General features: G+C 39.4%; 1 protein-coding gene across 1 annotated transcript in view; it reads left to right on the top strand.

Annotated features, from left to right (window-relative positions):
* Positions 1 to 16,359: 16,359 nt before the first annotated feature.
* epha10 (EPH receptor A10) overlaps positions 16,360 to 19,086 on the top strand; it is a 161,753-nt gene continuing 159,026 nt past the window's right edge. The window contains exon 1 of the mRNA XM_082521704.1: positions 16,360 to 16,789. Coding sequence (XP_082377830.1) covers positions 16,711 to 16,789 — 79 coding nt within the window. The 5' untranslated portion in view covers positions 16,360 to 16,710. The remainder of the gene's footprint in view (positions 16,790 to 19,086) is intronic.

The raw sequence follows: 19,086 nt of genomic DNA, 5'->3' as shown, positions 1-19,086 counted from the left end.
ATTCTTGAATTAAATTAGAGTGTGGTTATAACATGTAATAATTCTTTATAGCTGAGGCATTAATCAAGAAGATGCACTGTTTTTTTTTCTTTTGCTTTTCTGTTTCATAATCAGTGTCCTTTTAGTCTAAGGATACAATAGTGATCATTTGAGTGGCTCTAGTAATGCAACACAAATGAAGCCAGTCAAGTACAGATGTGTGTGTGTGTGTCTTTCTATAAGTGCAATGTCTTTGGGACATAATTGCAGGTATTCACCACATGCTCACGATAACACAGAGTGAGAAATAGCATGCTCCTTGAAACAGTCAGACAGCTCCGCAAAAAAATGCTTTAAGTTCAATTTGGCACACGTGTACACGGACTCACAAGGTGAAAACAAAAGCCACTCTGTGGTGTTCTGTTTTAATTATCGTGTAGACCAGCAGTAGCAGCGGTAGGTAGGTAGGTAGGTAGGTAAGGTGAAAGCAGACGAAGCTGACTGTCAGAAAATGAGAAAACTATTTCTTTGTGAAGAGTTGCCTTTTTATTCATGCTCCAACAGGCAAGGTAGCAGACGTTCTTACTTTGATCAGATGCACAGCTGGTGTAATATAGTTTGCTCATCTTGAAGAGGGCCTAAACTCCAGGCTGAAGGAACTTCTGGTTAAATAAGTGATAATGAGAAACACATACACACATTAAATAAACCAAAAGAAAACCCACAAAAGACCAACTACCAATTTTACTAACTGTGTGATAGGATTCAGAAGAAGACGTGTTTATGCCTGTGCCTGTGGGAGATGAGTAAAAGGTTTGGTAACGGGAGGATGCCAAAACATTGGGGTTTTTTTATGTGCGTTTGTCAGACAGCACATATGTATTTATGAGTCTATATGTGAATGTGAGTGAGTACGGGTTTGCTCATAATTTGGACGTTTATGCATCTATCCGGTGTGTGTGCATATTTGTCAGTGTTTAGATGAATGAATTACAGAGGCTATGACTGTCTGCTCAGGGGCATAATTATAGAGATGGATGTAAATAAAGCGTCAACACTGAGTCAGCAAATATTTCCACAAAGGTTTGCTATGTGATCATTTTGTTTGAATAAGGGGCATCACTTGGTGCAGTTTGAATTATGTGATGTCAGCATTTTCGGGGTAAAACGGGAAAACAAAATGTCTCAATATTCTTTTATACACAATCTAATGTAACAATTTTCCAGTGCTGTAAATTCAGTGCTTTCTAAAAAGATGTTGAAAGTCGCTGAAATATGTTCTTGATATATTTTAGACAGATGGGACAACACTCTTAGGTTCAGACTGAGCAAAAGTGGACCAAATCTGATTTGTCAGATTTTTTTAAGGAATTGTGAATTCTGATTTGGGCCACTTTGATATGTGGTCCTTAATCAAATCCAGGTCTCTTTCAGGTGGCCTCATTTGGCCTTTTGCTCATCCTTTTAGAGCGAAGACGATCTGCATGCCAACTGCATTCTTTTTAACGAATATTTCTAAATGTACAGGTGGAGAGGTGAGTTTTACACAGCTTCTAAAAATGCTATTAAAGCACTTTGAAAACCAAATGTAACCTCAAGGCATATGCACATGCCAGAAATGATGTGCACACATAAGACACAAACAGGATCTTGGAATTTCATAAGAAGAAAAACATCCAGGTATGAACATGCTGCACAAACAGATATCAACAAACACCGTGTGCCAATCTGTGACGCCTCATAAACTTCAGAAAAAAAATGCTGATTATTCCATGTCTACACAACCCAAATTTGGCTTCCTGCAACACGGCCTTACATATTTAATGACAAGGGAGGGTAAGGAAAGTTCAGCCAAAGTTTGAGGAACAATTTTTCATTCACATGCCTGGAGAAATCCCAAAGAGAGACCCCAATTGGAGTGCATGAATATTCTGCTTTGAATTTGCATATGATTAGCTCTTCATCCTTTGCCCCACTCACCTTACATCACAGCTTACTAATCTCTCAGACAGCTCACTATCCTCTCACCAGAACAAATGTCATCATCAGTCTGTTTGCTTTTCTCCTCTGTTTGTACCCTGTTCTGTAGGTTGGAGGTGCAATCAATTATGCAAATAGCACTGTTGTCCCTTCAAAATTGAGCGGCATCAGCGTGCATGCTGGATGTTTGGGAAGGAAGTTGAAAGCTGTTGACATTCCTGCTCATCTTGCTCTTGTAAATAAAGCAACGTATTAAGTGCTGTATGTGTCTATGTCTGTTTGGATGTTGTCGGATAATGTCAACACAGTTATCCACTGTGACTCAACAACTGTCTTTTAGAAAGTCCAAACAAACTGTGCAAGTGGACATTTGGTTAAGTGGCAAAGGTGAAATCCTTGTCAGATCTGTACAAGCGGTTTTTGAAATTTTGAATGTTCAAGAAGCTGTAGCTGCCATGCAGCACATAAGCTACAGGGAGTGCAGAATTATTAGGCAAATGAGTATTTTGTCCACATCATCCTCTTCATGCATGTTGTCTTACTCCAAGCTGTATAGGCTCGAAAGCCTACTACCAATTAAGCATATTAGGTGATGTGCATCTCTGTAATGAGAAGGGGTGTGGTCTAATGACATCAACACCCTATTTCAGGTGTGCATAATTATTAGGCAACGTCCTTTCCTTTGGCAAAATGGGTCAAAAGAAGGACTTGACAGGCTCAGAAAAGTCAAAAATAGTGAGATATCTTGCAGAGGGATGCAGCAGTCTCAAAATTGCAAAGCTTCTGAAGCGTGATCATCGAACAATCAAGCGTTTCATTCAAAATAGTCAACAGGGTCGCAAGAAGCGTGTGGAAAAACCAAGGCGCAAAATAACTGCCCATGAACTGAGAAAAGTCAAGTGTGCAGCTGCCAAGATGCCACTTGCCACCAGTTTGGCCATATTTCAGAGCTGCAACATCACTGGAGTGCCCAAAAGCACAAGGTGTGCAATACTCAGAGACATGGCCAAGGTAAGAAAGGCTGAAAGACGACCACCACTGAATAAGACACACAAGCTGAAACGTCAAGACTGGGCCAAGAAATATCCCAAGACTGATTTTTCTAAGGTTTTATGGACTGATGAAATGAGAGTGAGTCTTGATGGGCCAGATGGATGGGCCCGTGGCTGGATTGGTAAAGGGCAGAGAGCTCCAGTCCGACTCAGACGCCAGCAAGGTGGAGGTGGAGTACTGGTTTGGGCTGGTATCATCAAAGATGAGCTTGTGGGGCCTTTTCGGGTTGAGGATGGAGTCAAGCTCAACTCCCAGTCCTACTGCCAGTTTCTGGAAGACACCTTCTTCAAGCAGTGGTACAGGAAGAAGTCTGCATCCTTCAAGAAAAACACGATTTTCATGCAGGACAATGCTCCATCACACGCGTCCAAGTACTCCACAGCGTGGCTGGCAAGAAAGGGTATAAAAGAAGAAAAACTAATGACATGGCCTCCTTGTTCACCTGATCTGAACCCCATTGAGAACCTGTGGTCCATCATCAAATGTGAGATTTACAAGGAGGGAAAACAGTACACCTCTCTGAACAGTGTCTGGGAGGCTGTGGTTGCTGCTGCACGCAATGTTGATGGTGAACAGATCAAAACACTGACAGAATCCATGGATGGCAGGCTTTTGAGTGTCCTTGCAAAGAAAGGTGGCTATATTGGTCGCTGATTTGTTTCTGTTTTGTTTTTGAATGTCAGAAATGTATATTTGTGAATGTGGAGATGTTATATTGGTGTCACTGGTAAAAATAAATAATTGTAATGGGTATATATTTGTTTTTTGTTAAGTTGCCTAATAATTATGCACAGTAATAGTCACCTGCACACACAGTTATCCCCCTATTCATCCATCCATCCATTCGTTTCCGCTTATCCTTTTTCAGGGTCGCGGGGGGCGCTGGAGCCTATCCCAGCTGTCATAGGGTGAGAGGCGGGGTACACCCTGGACAGGTCGCCAGTCTGTCGCAGGGCCAACATACAGGGACAGACAACCATTCGCATTCACTTTCATTCGCACATTCACACCTAGTGACAATTTGGGTTATCCAATTAACCTATCCCCACTAAGTGCATGTCTTTGGACGGTGGGAGGAAGCCGGAGTACCTGGAGGGAACCCACGCAAACACGGGGAGAACATGCAAACTCCACACAGAAAGACCCCGGTCTGATGTTGGAATTGAACTCAGGACCTTCTTGCTGTGCGGCAACAGTGCTAACCACCGTGCCACCGTGCTGCCCAGTTATCCCCCTAAAATAGCTAAAACTAAAAACAAACTAAAAACTACTTCCAAAAACATTCAGCTTTGATATTAATGAGTTTTTTGGGTTCATTGAGAACATGGTTGTTGTTCAATAATGAAATTATTCCTCAAAAATACAACTTGCCTAATAATTCTGCACTCCCTGTATGTTAGCTTTGATGGGTTTTAAAGACATTTTTCGCTTTTAATTTTCATATTACAGGTTCTTCCAATCAGAATGCCATATGCACCATGTTTTTCTTGAGTTTGAAGCCTTATTCTGAGCTAAAAATACTAAATTTCATATTATGGTTTAATTTTTGATTAAAGCGTGTACTTACTTGTTCCACTAACACAAACAGAAATCTTCAACCTTACCCAAGGTTACTGTGATATAGCTCCTTAATTAGAAATGTTAAAATTTCATATCACGGCATCTCTTTAATAATACAATTTTGATTCAAGTATGTGCATGGAGTACAGCCACAAATTCTCAACCTTACCCAAGGTAATTTTGATCTATCTCCTTAATTAGATGGCAGTTTGTAACACAAATATTAATAAAGGGGTTTAAAAAAAAACCTCACAGCAAATAGTAATAATATTTGTTGATGCACTGAGTCAATGATGAAGTGAAGTATAAAACCACTATGGAGATGGCTGGATGTGTTATTATTGGCCTCAGTGGTGTAACTGGTGTGGTTTCTTATGTCCTTGTGGACTGCACTTTCTTTTTTTATGATTTAAATTTAGTTTTCAATCTATAAAAACTACAGAGTGGTACTTACACCCCTACTGTACCTTCAAGGCGACAAGCAAAACAATAACTTGTTAATTAAATAGTCTCAGTTCCTTTATAACTCACATATACGAAAACATCAAAACTCTTCTAACACTTAGTATAATCATACTAGTGCAGTGCTTAGTGTCACAATGTGTTATTAGCAAGGTCACACTACACCATCATCTTTCTTGTTTCTCTACATAGGCAAGTAGGCAGCAGGTTTTTATAAACAAGATGTCTCATACTGTGGAGTCTTAACTCTTCAATATACAATATAACGCCCCTTGAGGTGACAGTTGTTATAATTTGGTGATATATAAATGGAACTGAAGTGAATCATCCATGCAAACTACCAGTGACCACAGCAACCTGCTAGCAGTTAGTCGCAAGGTTATTGGTGCAGCACCGATTAGCTCTTTGAGATCACTTTCACATTCAATCAATCAAGCACTCACACGAGGTTGGACAATATAAATTTTCCCCTCGACACCAGTGGTTAACAGATGGTTGATGATAGGGTTTTGGGCTTGCGAGGCTTAAGCCAGTTGACCTATGCTCCTTCCTCATCTGTGAGGTCAGAAATTTCTCTGCCTAGGAACAAAATTAGATGTTCACTCATCCAAACGGCCCCAAACTTTGCTTAGGTTGTCATCAATACAGTAGTTAAGTTTGATGTAGCTCGAATGATGCAGACAGTCAGACAGAAATTGTTTTTCTTTTTTTTCTTTAGCAGGATAGAGTCTATATTCAGATGTTTCTGTTTTTCCAAAAGGCTATCGGCTATCAGCTGTAATCTACCTCCTGTGATTCTTTTTCTTTGAGAACAGAAATGGAGAAAGAAGAACTGCTATCTGTTACGCTTCCAGATAATAGCAAAGAATACCTCAGTGCTTACTGCAACCCAATCTATGGCAGTGTATTGATATGAGATTGGTCTGTGCTTTAAGTAGACCTCTTCAACAAGCATTATTGCCAGCCTCCAACCAGTATATTTATATACATTTCTTTAAAGATTCAATCTTAGTGCAATTTAAAGTCTTCATCATCTTGCACCGGGGAATAAACAGGGGTGATGAAAACAGTTTGACCCTGGTCGTACACCCTCATGTGCTTCATCTCTCTTCAAGATTTTAGCTATGTGGCTGTCTCTTTCTCTTCTCCTGTCCATTTCTTTCTCTTTATTACCAAGTATTCAGCCACTGCTGGACCCCCAAGGAGGTCGTTTGCTCCCCTCAAGCAACCAGCCATCAAATCACAAAATGTATGTGGCTCTTTGAACCTTTCTGTAAATTATATTGTTACCTAAAAGCCATTATTCACATATACACACAATTAAGTATTAACTGTCATAGCTGTTGCTATTAGTGTCATCACATTCAACATATTGATTATATTGCTGATATGCTACATCAAAAAAAACAATGTATTTGCTTAACCATTCACTTAATCATTTACTTTTCTTCGGGATACTAAAATGACTGTCTAATAAACAAGGCATTTGTGCCGCTGTACATGTTGAAGCCTTTACATGTGAATTAATTTGTGGTCATTATGAAGAGTGTGTGGGGGAGGGGCTTTTTGGAGCAGAAAGTTGTACGCCTTAATTGCAACAGTGATGATATTATTAAAATACCCTTGATTTGTGGAGCTGTAATCTAATTTATACATCCTGAACCCTGTATTAGGTAGCTGCTTAATTACAAAATGTGTCACACAATGAATTGCTGTACCTTAATATATGCTACAGTGGGGTTCATCCAGCAAGTAATATTATGGTTTCTTAATGATTTTTGAAGCTGCTGTTGTTGACCTGATATTACAGACTCATTTCATAAAAAGTTGTTATATAAAATTCAAATTAAAAACTGTGTAAAAAGAACGCAATGATGTGATTAAAACTCACCTTTTAACTGGAAATAGCACAAAGACATTGAAACCGATTTTTTTTAATCTTCAACATGTACTTATTATGAAGTGCAAGAGCAAATTTAGAGAAACAGTAATGTGATACTAAAATGAATATATAAATAAACAGTATCTTGGTTAAGATCCAGAAATGTCACTGGTTTTTCTGGACACCCACACTTAACACAGTTGACAGGAATTACTTGCACATCTATGAAGATTCCAGTAATGCTGAATAATATATGCAGGTTTTCAACAAACATATGGCGATATCTAGATTGCGTCTCTTTTTTTTTTTCAGGGAAAGCCTTTCTTAGTTAAGGAGGACAATACCAAACCACATTCTCCAAGGATTTTGAGAGAATAGCTCCTCATTTATTAAAAGAGCCTGGGTGTTAAACTTGCCTCCCTATGACAGAAAAAAAAGGACAAAGGATGCCTTTTTGAGTAAATTGAAATCCTCTATCTAGCAGGGAAAGGTACACATTTTGCCCTGAAAATTGCACAAAGTGGTCTTCTTACTTTCCAGAAACTTGTTGTGTTAGTACATCTTCTAATGCCTCTGGACACAATGTTGCTCTTGGCATCCTTGAGTGTTTTAAGATCTTCAGTATTACATACCCTCCACCAGATGAACAGTATTTGTTATAATCTTGGACCTTAAAAATTGGAGTATAATGATTTGCAAATCATTAAATTCAGTTTTTCTTATATTTTACATAGCATATAAACATTTTTGCATACTTCCATTTTACTCGGTGTCTGTACTTTTTTGCAATTGTGGTTACAAGTTCAAAATATGATTCAATTTTACGTTTGACATTAACAAGGGAATAGTGTGAGTCGGTTTAATATCTATATAGGTGACAATAAAATATGAATCTTCATGGGCAAACACTTATCTGTCTTTTGTTGCATTGTATCATGATGTGAAGGTTAAATATTACTGTCATTGAGCAGTCCCAGCGATAACCATGTATTGAAGGGTTTTCAGTCACACAAACTTCTAAAATCACCAAGTAAACACATGCAACACACTCTTTTGTTATAACTTGTGAGTGCAAACACACACACACAGAGACGTATATATATAAGTTAAAGAGGGATAGTACTGCCATATAATTTGTCTCTTATGATGAATTCCTATTGGTGTCTCCTGAGACATCGAGCTTCTGTTGGCAAAGCAACACATTTTTCAAAGTCAGTCCACTGCTTCCTCATTATCTCTTCTTTCTACTTCCCTCACTCAACTCAATTGATTTTTCATATCCTCCACTCTTTCAAATTTTATCCATCATCAGAAAAAAACCTCTCACATCACCTAAAGAATCTGACCAATAGTTACTGGGATCTCTCTGATTACTGAGAAAAAAGGTTTGATACCATAGGTTTGAATGTTGCCATATGTGTGCTTTATTTTAACAGGGCAACAGTCAAAAAAAAAAAATAGAGGAACTGATATGTAGAAAATAAATATAAGTCAGGAAGAAAGATGGAGGGAAGTAGAAAGAGAAGGGCGGGGGAATGTTAAAGGAACAAAAAAGGTGAAGAAAAAGCAAAAGATGTCACAGTTGTTCCATTTCCTGGCTGTCTGAAGTCAGCTCTAAAAATTGGAAACAGTGGCGTTCCCTAATCTCCCATCACCTGCACAGAGTGTATTCAGTGTCTGATAAACCACCCTGCAACCCCGAACTACCACACACACACTCACACACCGATTTAAATATAAAAGGATCATCCTGCTAAAGAGGAACAGACACACGCGCAGCTCCATATGAACTAAGGCAGTTTGTGTAAACTCTATAATTGAACTTTATCTGAAGTCATGATAGGTTTGTGCTATCTGTGTTGATATTTAAAAATACTGGCACAGTAGCTGTGGCGGCTGGAATAACAGTCCTTCGGAAAAACGCTATCGGATTCAGTTCCTGCCGAGTGAGTCGCCTCAGAATCGGCCTGCTGTGGTTGAGAAATGAGGCTGCCGGGCAGATGTCATATCCGGGAATGTGTCGGTGAGCAGTAGATCGCACTGTATATTCCTGATTACTTAGTCACGGGCCTTATCTGCAAACTGCCACATGGCTACTTGACAGTTGGCTTGGCCCGGCCTTTCCTGTGTCCTCTTTTTCTATCCGATTTTATTTACATTTTTCTCCATGCCTTTTCTTTCTAGGCGTCAATCTGCAACCTTTTATTCTTTCTTAGTCTCTCTGTTCACTGGATGAATGTAAAATGAGGAATGAAAGGAAGATAAGATGAAAAAGTTTGTCACGGACACAAGAACAGGATTTGCTTCTAATGCCTATGTTTCCTGCCAAAACTCTGAATATTTTCCAAGATAAAGTAATGACTAAAAATATCTATTGGCTTTTTAAATTTTCTTGTGCTGCCAATTTCAGATAATTGGAAGCAGAATGGTAGGATGTTGTTTGTGACTATTAAGATAACTTCACTGTGCTTCCTTGTAATTCCAGTTGCCTGATGATCTAAGACAAAAATGTCAGGTCAGAGACGCAATTTTTGTGTGCGCAAAACACACAACCAAACCTCACAGCAGTGCTATTGAGACCCTTGGGTTGTCTAATTTAAAAGTTTTCATTTGAGCAAACAGCCAGAGAGTATAATTTTATAAGACCAAAACAGATACATGAAAAGGGCTCCAGGTAAGTTAAGAAATATAATCTTCAAATGAATTTTGCAAAGACCAATGAGGGTAAATGAAATGCTTACTATTCAGACATCTAACATCAAATATGTTTTCATCCATGTGTACGGGTCTTCCTTGCAGACCGATGATTTTGCTTGTGAGAAAGAAATGTTTAGCTTTTCCCAGCAATGTAATATTGCATTGCTAAGCACAGCACTGGTACTTTTAATTAAAAAAGTCTGGATACTTCTCTCTCCACAGAGACCACATTATGTCCTGATATAACATCAGTAATTTCCAAAAACTTAAATAACACAGAAGACTGCTGTACCTGGAACTAACAGCAACACGAGGACTTAACAGCCAATGACAGCCATCCTCTCATGGGCTATTTTACCCCTGGACATGCTGTGAAGACACCTGTGTGACATATTTCTGCAGTAAGGTTGACATAAAAATTCAAAGCTAGTGTAAACTCTTAATGTTGCAATGAGTCCAGTTTATGAACTGTGACCTTTTATTTCCCCTCTCTCACTTCCACAGCACATGTGAACACGTCTGATTTATAGCCAGACCACAAACCGAAGTTATTATCTCATTTGCATTAATAAAAGAAAAGTATTATTGTAATAAATCCACTAGCAAATCACAAACAGGCTATTATAGAAATACTAATGAAGGCGATAAAAACAATGCATCCAGAGATATTGTTAGAGCGTATCTGTAATCTAATTTCATTATGAAATGTTGATGTGATTAGCGCCTGGGAGTTAATCATCTCGTAAAGGGAATGATGATTCCGTGCACATAAAGCAAAGAGTGACGCTTGCTCCCCCGTGTCTGTTTAAAACAATCTATATCTACTTCTGCCACCTCTGCTGTGAGTGTGGCTGTTGGGATATATGTGTGGGTCTGTTAATGTGTGTTAACTTTTTCTCGCATGATTGTGTAACGTATATGTGCGTATCTCTTTCAGCGACACATTAACACCCTTTCAGTGGCAGAATCTGCAGGAGTCCACCCTGGGGGACAAACACAGCTATGGCACAATATGTCTGGGACGTGGAACCTACTGGTATCAAAACACCTGCTCCCTTCACTGTCTCCTTCTATTACTCCATTTCCTCTCCTACATTTTCTCTAGCCACCATGTTCCTAAGATCGTTTTAAATCTCTGAAATTACAGTAACATAGTAGAAGGTGCGGGAGGAGGGACCACTGGAGTATCACAAATAAAACCACTCACCACCCTAATTGTGACTTATAACTCCTCCAAACTACATCTCCTTTTATTGATGATATACTGTAGATTTTATGAGATCAGTATGTCTTGTAACATCCGAGTAACACTCATAAAACAATGACACCTTTACTGGCTCCCAATAAAAAGAACAGTTTCACTTTCAACTGCTTCTTAACTGCCAGAAATTCAAGTTCCACACCAATTCCCAGCCCGTCCTGGATATTTTCTGTGTTGCCTACAAATTCCTGTTAACAGTTGTGAACCTGAGCTTTACAGTGCTGCTTACTGATCCCACTTTGCATGCAGTGTATTTTTCCACTCCATCTCTTTTTCTCCTTTTCTCACCCACCTGAGTGTACTTTATATTTCTCTCCCTGTCATGCTATTCTCTCTCCCTTTTTGGAAAGTTGGTTAAATAATATTTAAGCTTTTATGAGATTTGAATTATTTAATCTAAAATGATAGTTAACCAGGGAGCCTTGCAGCTTCCAATCAGTTTCCAAGAGAAGGATTATGGAGGAGGGTCAGCTGACACACGCTGGCTGATTCAGATAGACCACTGGTGTGGGCATGACCAGCGTCACTGTGCTAATCTGAGTGAGGTACAGTATAAGCCAAATCTGACATTGCAAATCTGAAATATAATTCCCTCTCCGTTTTGCTCCTGTGTTGACTTTCACATCAGACATGTGACTTTGATGTTGTTGCTTCTATTTTTCCCCACCTCTGTAATGTGTCTGCAAGGGTGAGCATAGAGGCAGGGGATCAAAGAGCATATAAGAATGACACTGTTGCAAGGTAATAAACCTCCAGAATTGAGCTGATTGTGCATGCATGTGGTCACACAGCTCGTGTGGCACATCCCACTATTAAAAGCTCCAATGCACTGGTCTGTGAAGTGATTTTTTTTTTTTTTTGGGGGGGTGGGGAGGGGGGGGGGGTGTCATTGTGCTCCTCATCATGATCACTAAAATAACTATATGCATGCACTTCTAAAACTGAGATAGCTTCCAAAACGAAGTTTTTGACATAAGCCAGTGACTCAGAAGCAAGAAGAGCTGTTGGATAGTGAAGAAAACAGTATTTGCTGGATATTTTCTTCCTTTATGATCACAGATACACAAAGAAATAGACAGAGGGGTCGAAGCTGGAATGACAATAAAGATTCCTGGTTGGAACTGGGAATTTTCTAGTCTGCATCACAGGCAGCATGGTTTAGTCCTGGTCCAGAGGGCTCCTTACTAGAAAATGTCTGTGGTGTACAATTATGTTGCTTGGTTACTCTGAAAGGAGGAGAAAGAAGAAATTGAGCTACCTTGTGTTTATTTAGTTGGATGTTTGGTAAGTTTCAAATCATAATGTGGAAAATGTCTGATTAAACAGTCACAGTTGTATTCAGTAACCTCTTCCCTAATTATCTCTGCTACCGCTGGCTCTGCAGAGATGATGGGGAAAAGAGGCCGGGAACAGAAAAGGTCAGGTGACTTTGCTCCTCTTCATCCATCTTTGAAAAATATGTGAGATGAAGCGAAGAGGGAGGGACCGGCAAAGAGCCTGGGCATGAAATTGTTGCAAGGTAATGAAGCTGCATGTACATATATGTGTACATGGAGCTCGTGCAGAATTTATATCAATTAACTGCTTCACTGCCTCCTCTGTATACACAAAGGTATTTACTTTTACTTGTTGTGGTAGCCTAATTGTATTCCGATCAATAATGCAAACACATCGCCACCGGGAAGTGTTGCTGTAGATTGACCTCCATTGTGTGGGCATGTCATGACAGAAGGAGAAAGGGGTGAAAAAAAACGTTTTGCACTTTTACAAAAGAATGAATAAAAGAGTAGGACTTTTCTTCTTTGACATTTATATGTTCTATATATACATATATATGTATATATGTATATGTAATACACGTTAATTTCAACAGACCACACAAAACTCCAGTGTTCTGAAGTAAGAATAAGGTACAGTGTAATTCCACTATAATGAGTATCTTAGATTGATAACTTATTGCCTTCTTTAATTTCTATGACACATGGATATCTGCATATTGTGCTTTGTTTCCTGATATCATACACAGTCACCACTACAGTGTAGAAATCGCTCTACAACCAATCAGCATAATGATTTGCTTGAGAAGCTACACAATCATGGCTTGCTGAGGGAAACATGGCTCAAGTCCTCAATGTTGTCTGGTTTCTGCATTTGTCATAAGTGGAGTGCAAAGAAGCTAAATGCGGCAAACGACACTGAGCAATCTTTTTAATCCTACAGTGTTGCTTACCAGGAACTTTAGCCAACATTGCATTTACTGTTTCAGTCATTTACAGTCTGTAAATGACTGAAAGTCTGAATTATAGCAGAATAATATCTTCTCTCAGCAATGCTGGATCTTCTATCTCTTTTGTTGGACAGAGGGCAGAGTAGAGGCTACATTAATTGACTATCATGAAGTTCAAAGCAATATTACAAGGGATCAAGTCAAGGCAAGCTGGTTAGCATGCTAAAAGTAGTAGAGATCACTGCATTACATCATAGATGTTAATTGTTTACATTTTGTTAATGGTTTAACCAAATGTAAACAATTAGTTTTGGCTATTTTTGTTTTAGTTTTTCCTTTAATGCTTTGAACAAAGGAATCGATTTTTTTTTTTAAATCTGGTGGAAAAAACCCAACAACTTCAAAGCTGCAGCCCTTAGCTTCATCAAATCATATCCCCAGTGTCGCACATAATTCCATCTAGTGACATGTTCTTTCATCCTTCCATGAATTGTGGGAAATATAGTTTATTTTATTGTTCTATTGTTACCATCCTGCTCCCCAAAAACACTCCCTAGTGTGTACTAAACTACACAATATTCCTTACTTTAAAAAAGTATAACTCCCTTGCAGTTGTATGCTTGCCATCTAAGTGAATGACCAGGAGGTACAGTTGATTTTCATACAACAGAAAGTTTTAACCATGGCAGGTTTAAAATTTGAATGTAATTGCAAAGATATTAGGCAGTGGATTCTTCACACACTCTCCACAGTTTTCATTGTCACCAGTCTCACAACGAAATTTACCTTTGACTTTTCAGATATTAATATCATCATCGATTTATCCAATCGGACATTTTTGTCAAGTTTTATTATCACTGCTGCATACCTCCTGAGCCCTCAGAGGCCTGAACTTTGGATTTTGACCACCCAAATACAACCAGCTCACCCATGAAGCCCTGTGATTATGTGTGTCAAATTCAAAATTCCTTCAATACCCTTTTTTTTCATGAAAATCTGCTGGCCAGAGTAGCCAAAAACATAATACCCCCATCACTGGCTGTTGCCAGCACAGAAGCGTGATAAGGTGAGTTGAACAAGGACACGTGGGCTTTGTGGTAAAACCACAGCAAATGTGATCCCACATTTTGAATTTAAGCTTTGAAATTTGCCAGACATTTAAGTGGTAGATATGTGATGTGAAACTGAGAGCAAAAAATAGACGATTGTGTGCATGTACATAATGGACTCTGAGAGACACAGAATGAGTGAGTGGGGCTGTTGGCCTCTGTCCTTGGTGAGTAATGACCACAGAGGAGGACAGATGATCATGTTCATCAGCTCCCAGAGCTGAGGCTACCAGCCCCCCTGCTGGGGAGGATCAGTCAGGCTGATGGGCCATAATCTGTGTGTGAGTGTGTGTTTATACGTATGTGTGTGCGCGAGCTTGTGGTCGAGTAGAGAGAGCAGAAATAGCGAGGGGGCTGGGTGAAAACTGCGATGATGATTCTTACCGCGTATTATGAAGCATATAGGAGGAAGAATGTACACTGTACTGTGTTAGAGTGTGCTTGCATACAATTGCACGAAAGGGGAGCTTATGTGTGTGCACGCTATTAAAAGTACTTACATTTATTAGAGAGCTGCTTTATGTCTGGCAGTTGCAGGACTTGCTTAAGGGGAAAATTAGGTGTGCTGACTACCCTTTTAATTACCATGTCATTAAAGTTTGAAAAGTAGCTAAATAGCCAAGGTTGGTAGTATACACTGAAGAGCTGCAAAGTGGTGGATATCACTGAGGCATTTCTATAGGCTGTTTACTTTTTTTCCCCACTTACTTACTTATTTACTTACTGTATGTTTTAACTTTTATCTTCTATTTTTATCATTGTGTATATTTCCAGTTTTTATCTGTTGTACAGTGTCCTTGGGTGCTTTGAAAGGCGCTATTTAAATAAAATGTATTATTATTATTATTATTATTTATTTTCAGCTTCTGGCTTCAATTTTGAACTCTGAAATCAGGTTTTATGCAGCTATAATTTCAGTTTAAGTAAGTGACAAAATGAGTGATTCTACCTAGAACAGTTAGACATGTAAATGAACAAGATCAAAATAACTGAATCTATATGGAAACAATCATATGAACTGTTTGTGTAGAGACATTTTTCATGCCATCGAGATCAATCTGTTCTCATATTTTGAATGAAGCACATGTGATGATTTCTTTTTCGTTTCTTTAAAAATAGTCGTATAAAGGGAAGATGCTCCTTTGAATCTCCTGCAGGCCTCGCTTCTGAGCGTTCAGAAAAGATTTTATTGATTGGAGTTTCAACCTGTGTTCACATCACTAGTTCTCGCTTTACAAAAACAGTATCTCGCTTGACAATCTGCAATAAACTGTATTGCTTTCCAAGCTAAACTGTGAGAATGATCAATTCAAAGTAGTGTGTGTGTGTGTGTGTGTGTGTGTGTGTGTGTGTGTGTGTGTGTGTGTGTGTGTGTGTGTGTGTGTGTACACTGTCTTTCAGCATGTGGCTATGACAGTGAGGGAAGACACAAGAGACTGTTAAGTAATAGTCTTTGGGTTACAATGATGCAAACCCTTGAAACAGTATTTTCATTGTTTTAATTCATCTTGCTGTCTTAAGGACTCAAACTGAGGCACAAACAAACCTTGTAAAAGGCTAAATATTACTTGCTTGCTGCAGAATGGTATGAGCATGTCTCCTCACTTTAAGTAGCACCAAATCAATGTAGCCCTCATGGGGAGGATAGTGATTTTCATTACAGAAATGATCTCAAGTCAGTGTGTTAATTGAAAGGAAAAGACTGTAATATCTTAAACTGTTTTTGTTAATTAGATTAAAACCCACTGTGTAACTTTAAAGTTGTTGTTTTTTGCCTAAGCTGGCTCAATACTTCTGTATTTTTAAAGCCACCAAAAGTAAAGCGCGAACCTTTACAATGTTGATTTAAATTAGCTTGATTTAAATTATATATGGTATATGTTGTATATATAATCTTGCTTTGCTACATTTACATATATATTATTTAAAAAAATCCTGCACTATCCAAATGAAACACCAGCTAAGCGAGGACTCCTTACCCTCCCACTCAGGACGTCCCCTCAATCCTGCACATTACTCTCAGAATTGCTGCTCACTGAACAAATACTTTGAAAACAGAAGCAAATAATCCCCATTAAACTCTAACACACGTCATGATATAACTACCAAATATCCCTGGTCTTTACTCAGCAAAGTTACTCACGTCACTTTCTGTGAGGACATCGACATAAGCGAAAACGGAGCTCTACTGCGGATTCGGGTCTGTTCGCTCTAGATAGTGAAAACACCTGGCGTGAAGATTCCAGGTTGCAGTTCCTTGATAGGTCGACCCTGCAGTACCCACTACTCCGCGTCCCACTTCATTGCGCTCGCTCGATGTCAATCTCCCCTTCAGAACCCTCCCCCGAGATATCAAATAGGCCGCGTGGCTCTCCGGATCCCGCACTACTTGCCCAGACGGCATTCGCTCGATTCAAACACTGAGTGCGTCTCTGCTGCGGTGCGTTGCGCGCAGGCTGGAGAGAGATGACAAGAGCCCCGCGGAACTGGCCAGAGAAACATGGATCTCCGTAAAACGCTGATTTCGGTGCTTTGGATATTATTGCTGAACGAAGTGAAAGACTACAATGCAGAAGAAGGTATGTGAAAAAAATTAACGGATCGGTTGTTCCCAAACTGGCTACGGCAGCCTTAATCAGGAGACAGATGTCCGCCGTAAAGATAGTTTGACATTTGCACTTATCCTGTGATGAGAAGCAGGTGCATAAGAGGAAATTAATGTTGGCGGACTTTTAATTAAAAACAAAAGAAAAACATTAGAGAGATAGATGGAGAGGCGGTGATTACCAGATAATGGAGCGATAGATGCGTTTGAAAAAGCTGTAGTGTGACAGAAAACGCATTTGTGCTGAATTCAAAGCGACGGCTCTCAAGCGTCCGGATAATAGATCAGATTTTTTAATCTTTCAGTTTAACACAGACAAACACGTCACTTTAGTTTATTAGTTTGTCACAAAACAAGCAAACAAAAACAACGGATTACTCTTTAACAGCAGTGCTACAGAGTTTAGATGGTAAACTTGACAAAAAAAATAGTGATGTGCACAAGTTTAAAGGTTTTGCTGTAAAGGCACAAAGTGTAGACTATGCGCTGTGACAGATGTGTGATCCCACATAGAGCCAGTGCTTGCTTTAACATTTACTTTATGATTTATTCAGGAAGTGAGTTTGGTTCAGACAGCCGTCCTCGTTATGAAAAAGAAATCCTCGGGCTGTTGCCACAAAGATATGACTTGTACGGAAGGCTTTCGTCGCGGCATCTTTGTGCAACTGGTTTCTTTGTCTTTTCATACTCAGTCACTGAAGCTGTGACGCGGACCACGGGATGCATTATAAGATGTTGACTCAGTGCTTATCTGACTGTATGAATCTCCCCATTCAGCTCACTTTACCTTCTATTTTTCTTCATCAATTTTTAAATAGCGAGGCGGCGGCATTAATTCCTCTCTTTGGCTCTTCAGCGGCATTAAATGAAGTTATGAAACAGTGGTTATGCAGGAGAACAATGTGTGATTCAGTGGGGGATTATATATAGATTTAATGCTGATGTGGGATTGGGATGTGGATTGCTGGCTTGTTTAATTGCCCGTTTGCATCTGCACTGAGGTGTGTGAGAGAGCTGGGAAGGTACTGCTGTGGTCCAGTGATTTACCAGCACCCTGGCTGATTGCCACAGGTAAATACTTTCACCACCAGCAAGTTATCCAAGATATTGTAGACAAATTGAGATTTTAATCATTCAGCCTAACCCAAGCTGCTGAATGGACATGCATTTCTGGCTGCTGGTTCAGGTGTAAAGTCACTGTAAAGCCACAAACAAACATGCAGCTGTAGTGTATAGTAACCAATATTGACTCTGAGAAAAGTAGTCTACTTTTGGCACACTTGACACACTTTACACCCATACATCATTGACACACATTATGCATTATACATTATACATATACACACATTAGAGCAGAACTGGCGCACATGCAGCCCACGGTCAAATGCACACACTCACTTGGCATGCACACGTTGCACCTGCATGCAGGCTTTCTAATGAAACATACACTTGTTCGCATGTACATGGTGTGGCATTTTTTTGGTACTAAAGGCCCCTTTTTGTGGGCACGCATGCAGAGACTCATTCACATATGAAAAGTCACATGCCCACATTTGTACTCTTCATTTACCCATACACACATTTCCTCTAGAGCATTGCCAGATTGATTTGGTTCTCTGGAATGCTGGGTAGCCGGATTTGGATGCTAGCTTTTGTTTAATTGATGTTGTGACAGCGATTAATTGCTGTGAAAGCAATGTGCTCCTGAAGACTTGTATTGGCAGCAATTCTTCTCGCTGTTCCTAAGGATTTGAGAGATGGGGGGAAAACACAGGGGAGATTTTTTTCCCTCCACTTTTTTCCCCCATTATATCCACATTAAATGAGGCAATTTACCCACCTGTCTACATGCATTCTGTTAGTTCTAACCAAGAAGCTCAGGCACACAACGGCCTTTTCAACAGAGAATTGCATTTGTGCGTTTAGGCATTTGAAATTTTGTATCTACTAATGCATTGCATTATATATATACATATATCTATATACACACACTCTTTGATTAGCATTCCTGATGATTCCCTTTTTTGGTCTGCCCTTGTGCCTATTCTAATCCTTCAGTAGCTGTTATTCCCAGTTCTATATATCATTTAGTATTTCTGTGCTCTTATTTCATTTCCCCTCGTGTGCCAGCAGCATTTTCCTGCCTCTTTAATGTGCAGCTACATTCTTATGTTGTTGTTCCTTCCTTTAGCGCTCCCTCTATTTTCTTTCTTCCTGTTTTTCTTTGTTTCCCCCCGTCCTCTCACACATGACCCTCTTATTTCTCCTCTC

The sequence above is a fragment of the Aulonocara stuartgranti genome (genome assembly GCF_965226115.1).
Source record: "Aulonocara stuartgranti genome assembly, chromosome: 22".
Classification (NCBI taxonomy): Eukaryota; Metazoa; Chordata; class Actinopteri; order Cichliformes; family Cichlidae; genus Aulonocara; species Aulonocara stuartgranti.
The sequence above is the reverse complement of the archived record's forward strand: the minus strand, read 5'-3'. Positions and strand labels throughout refer to the sequence as shown.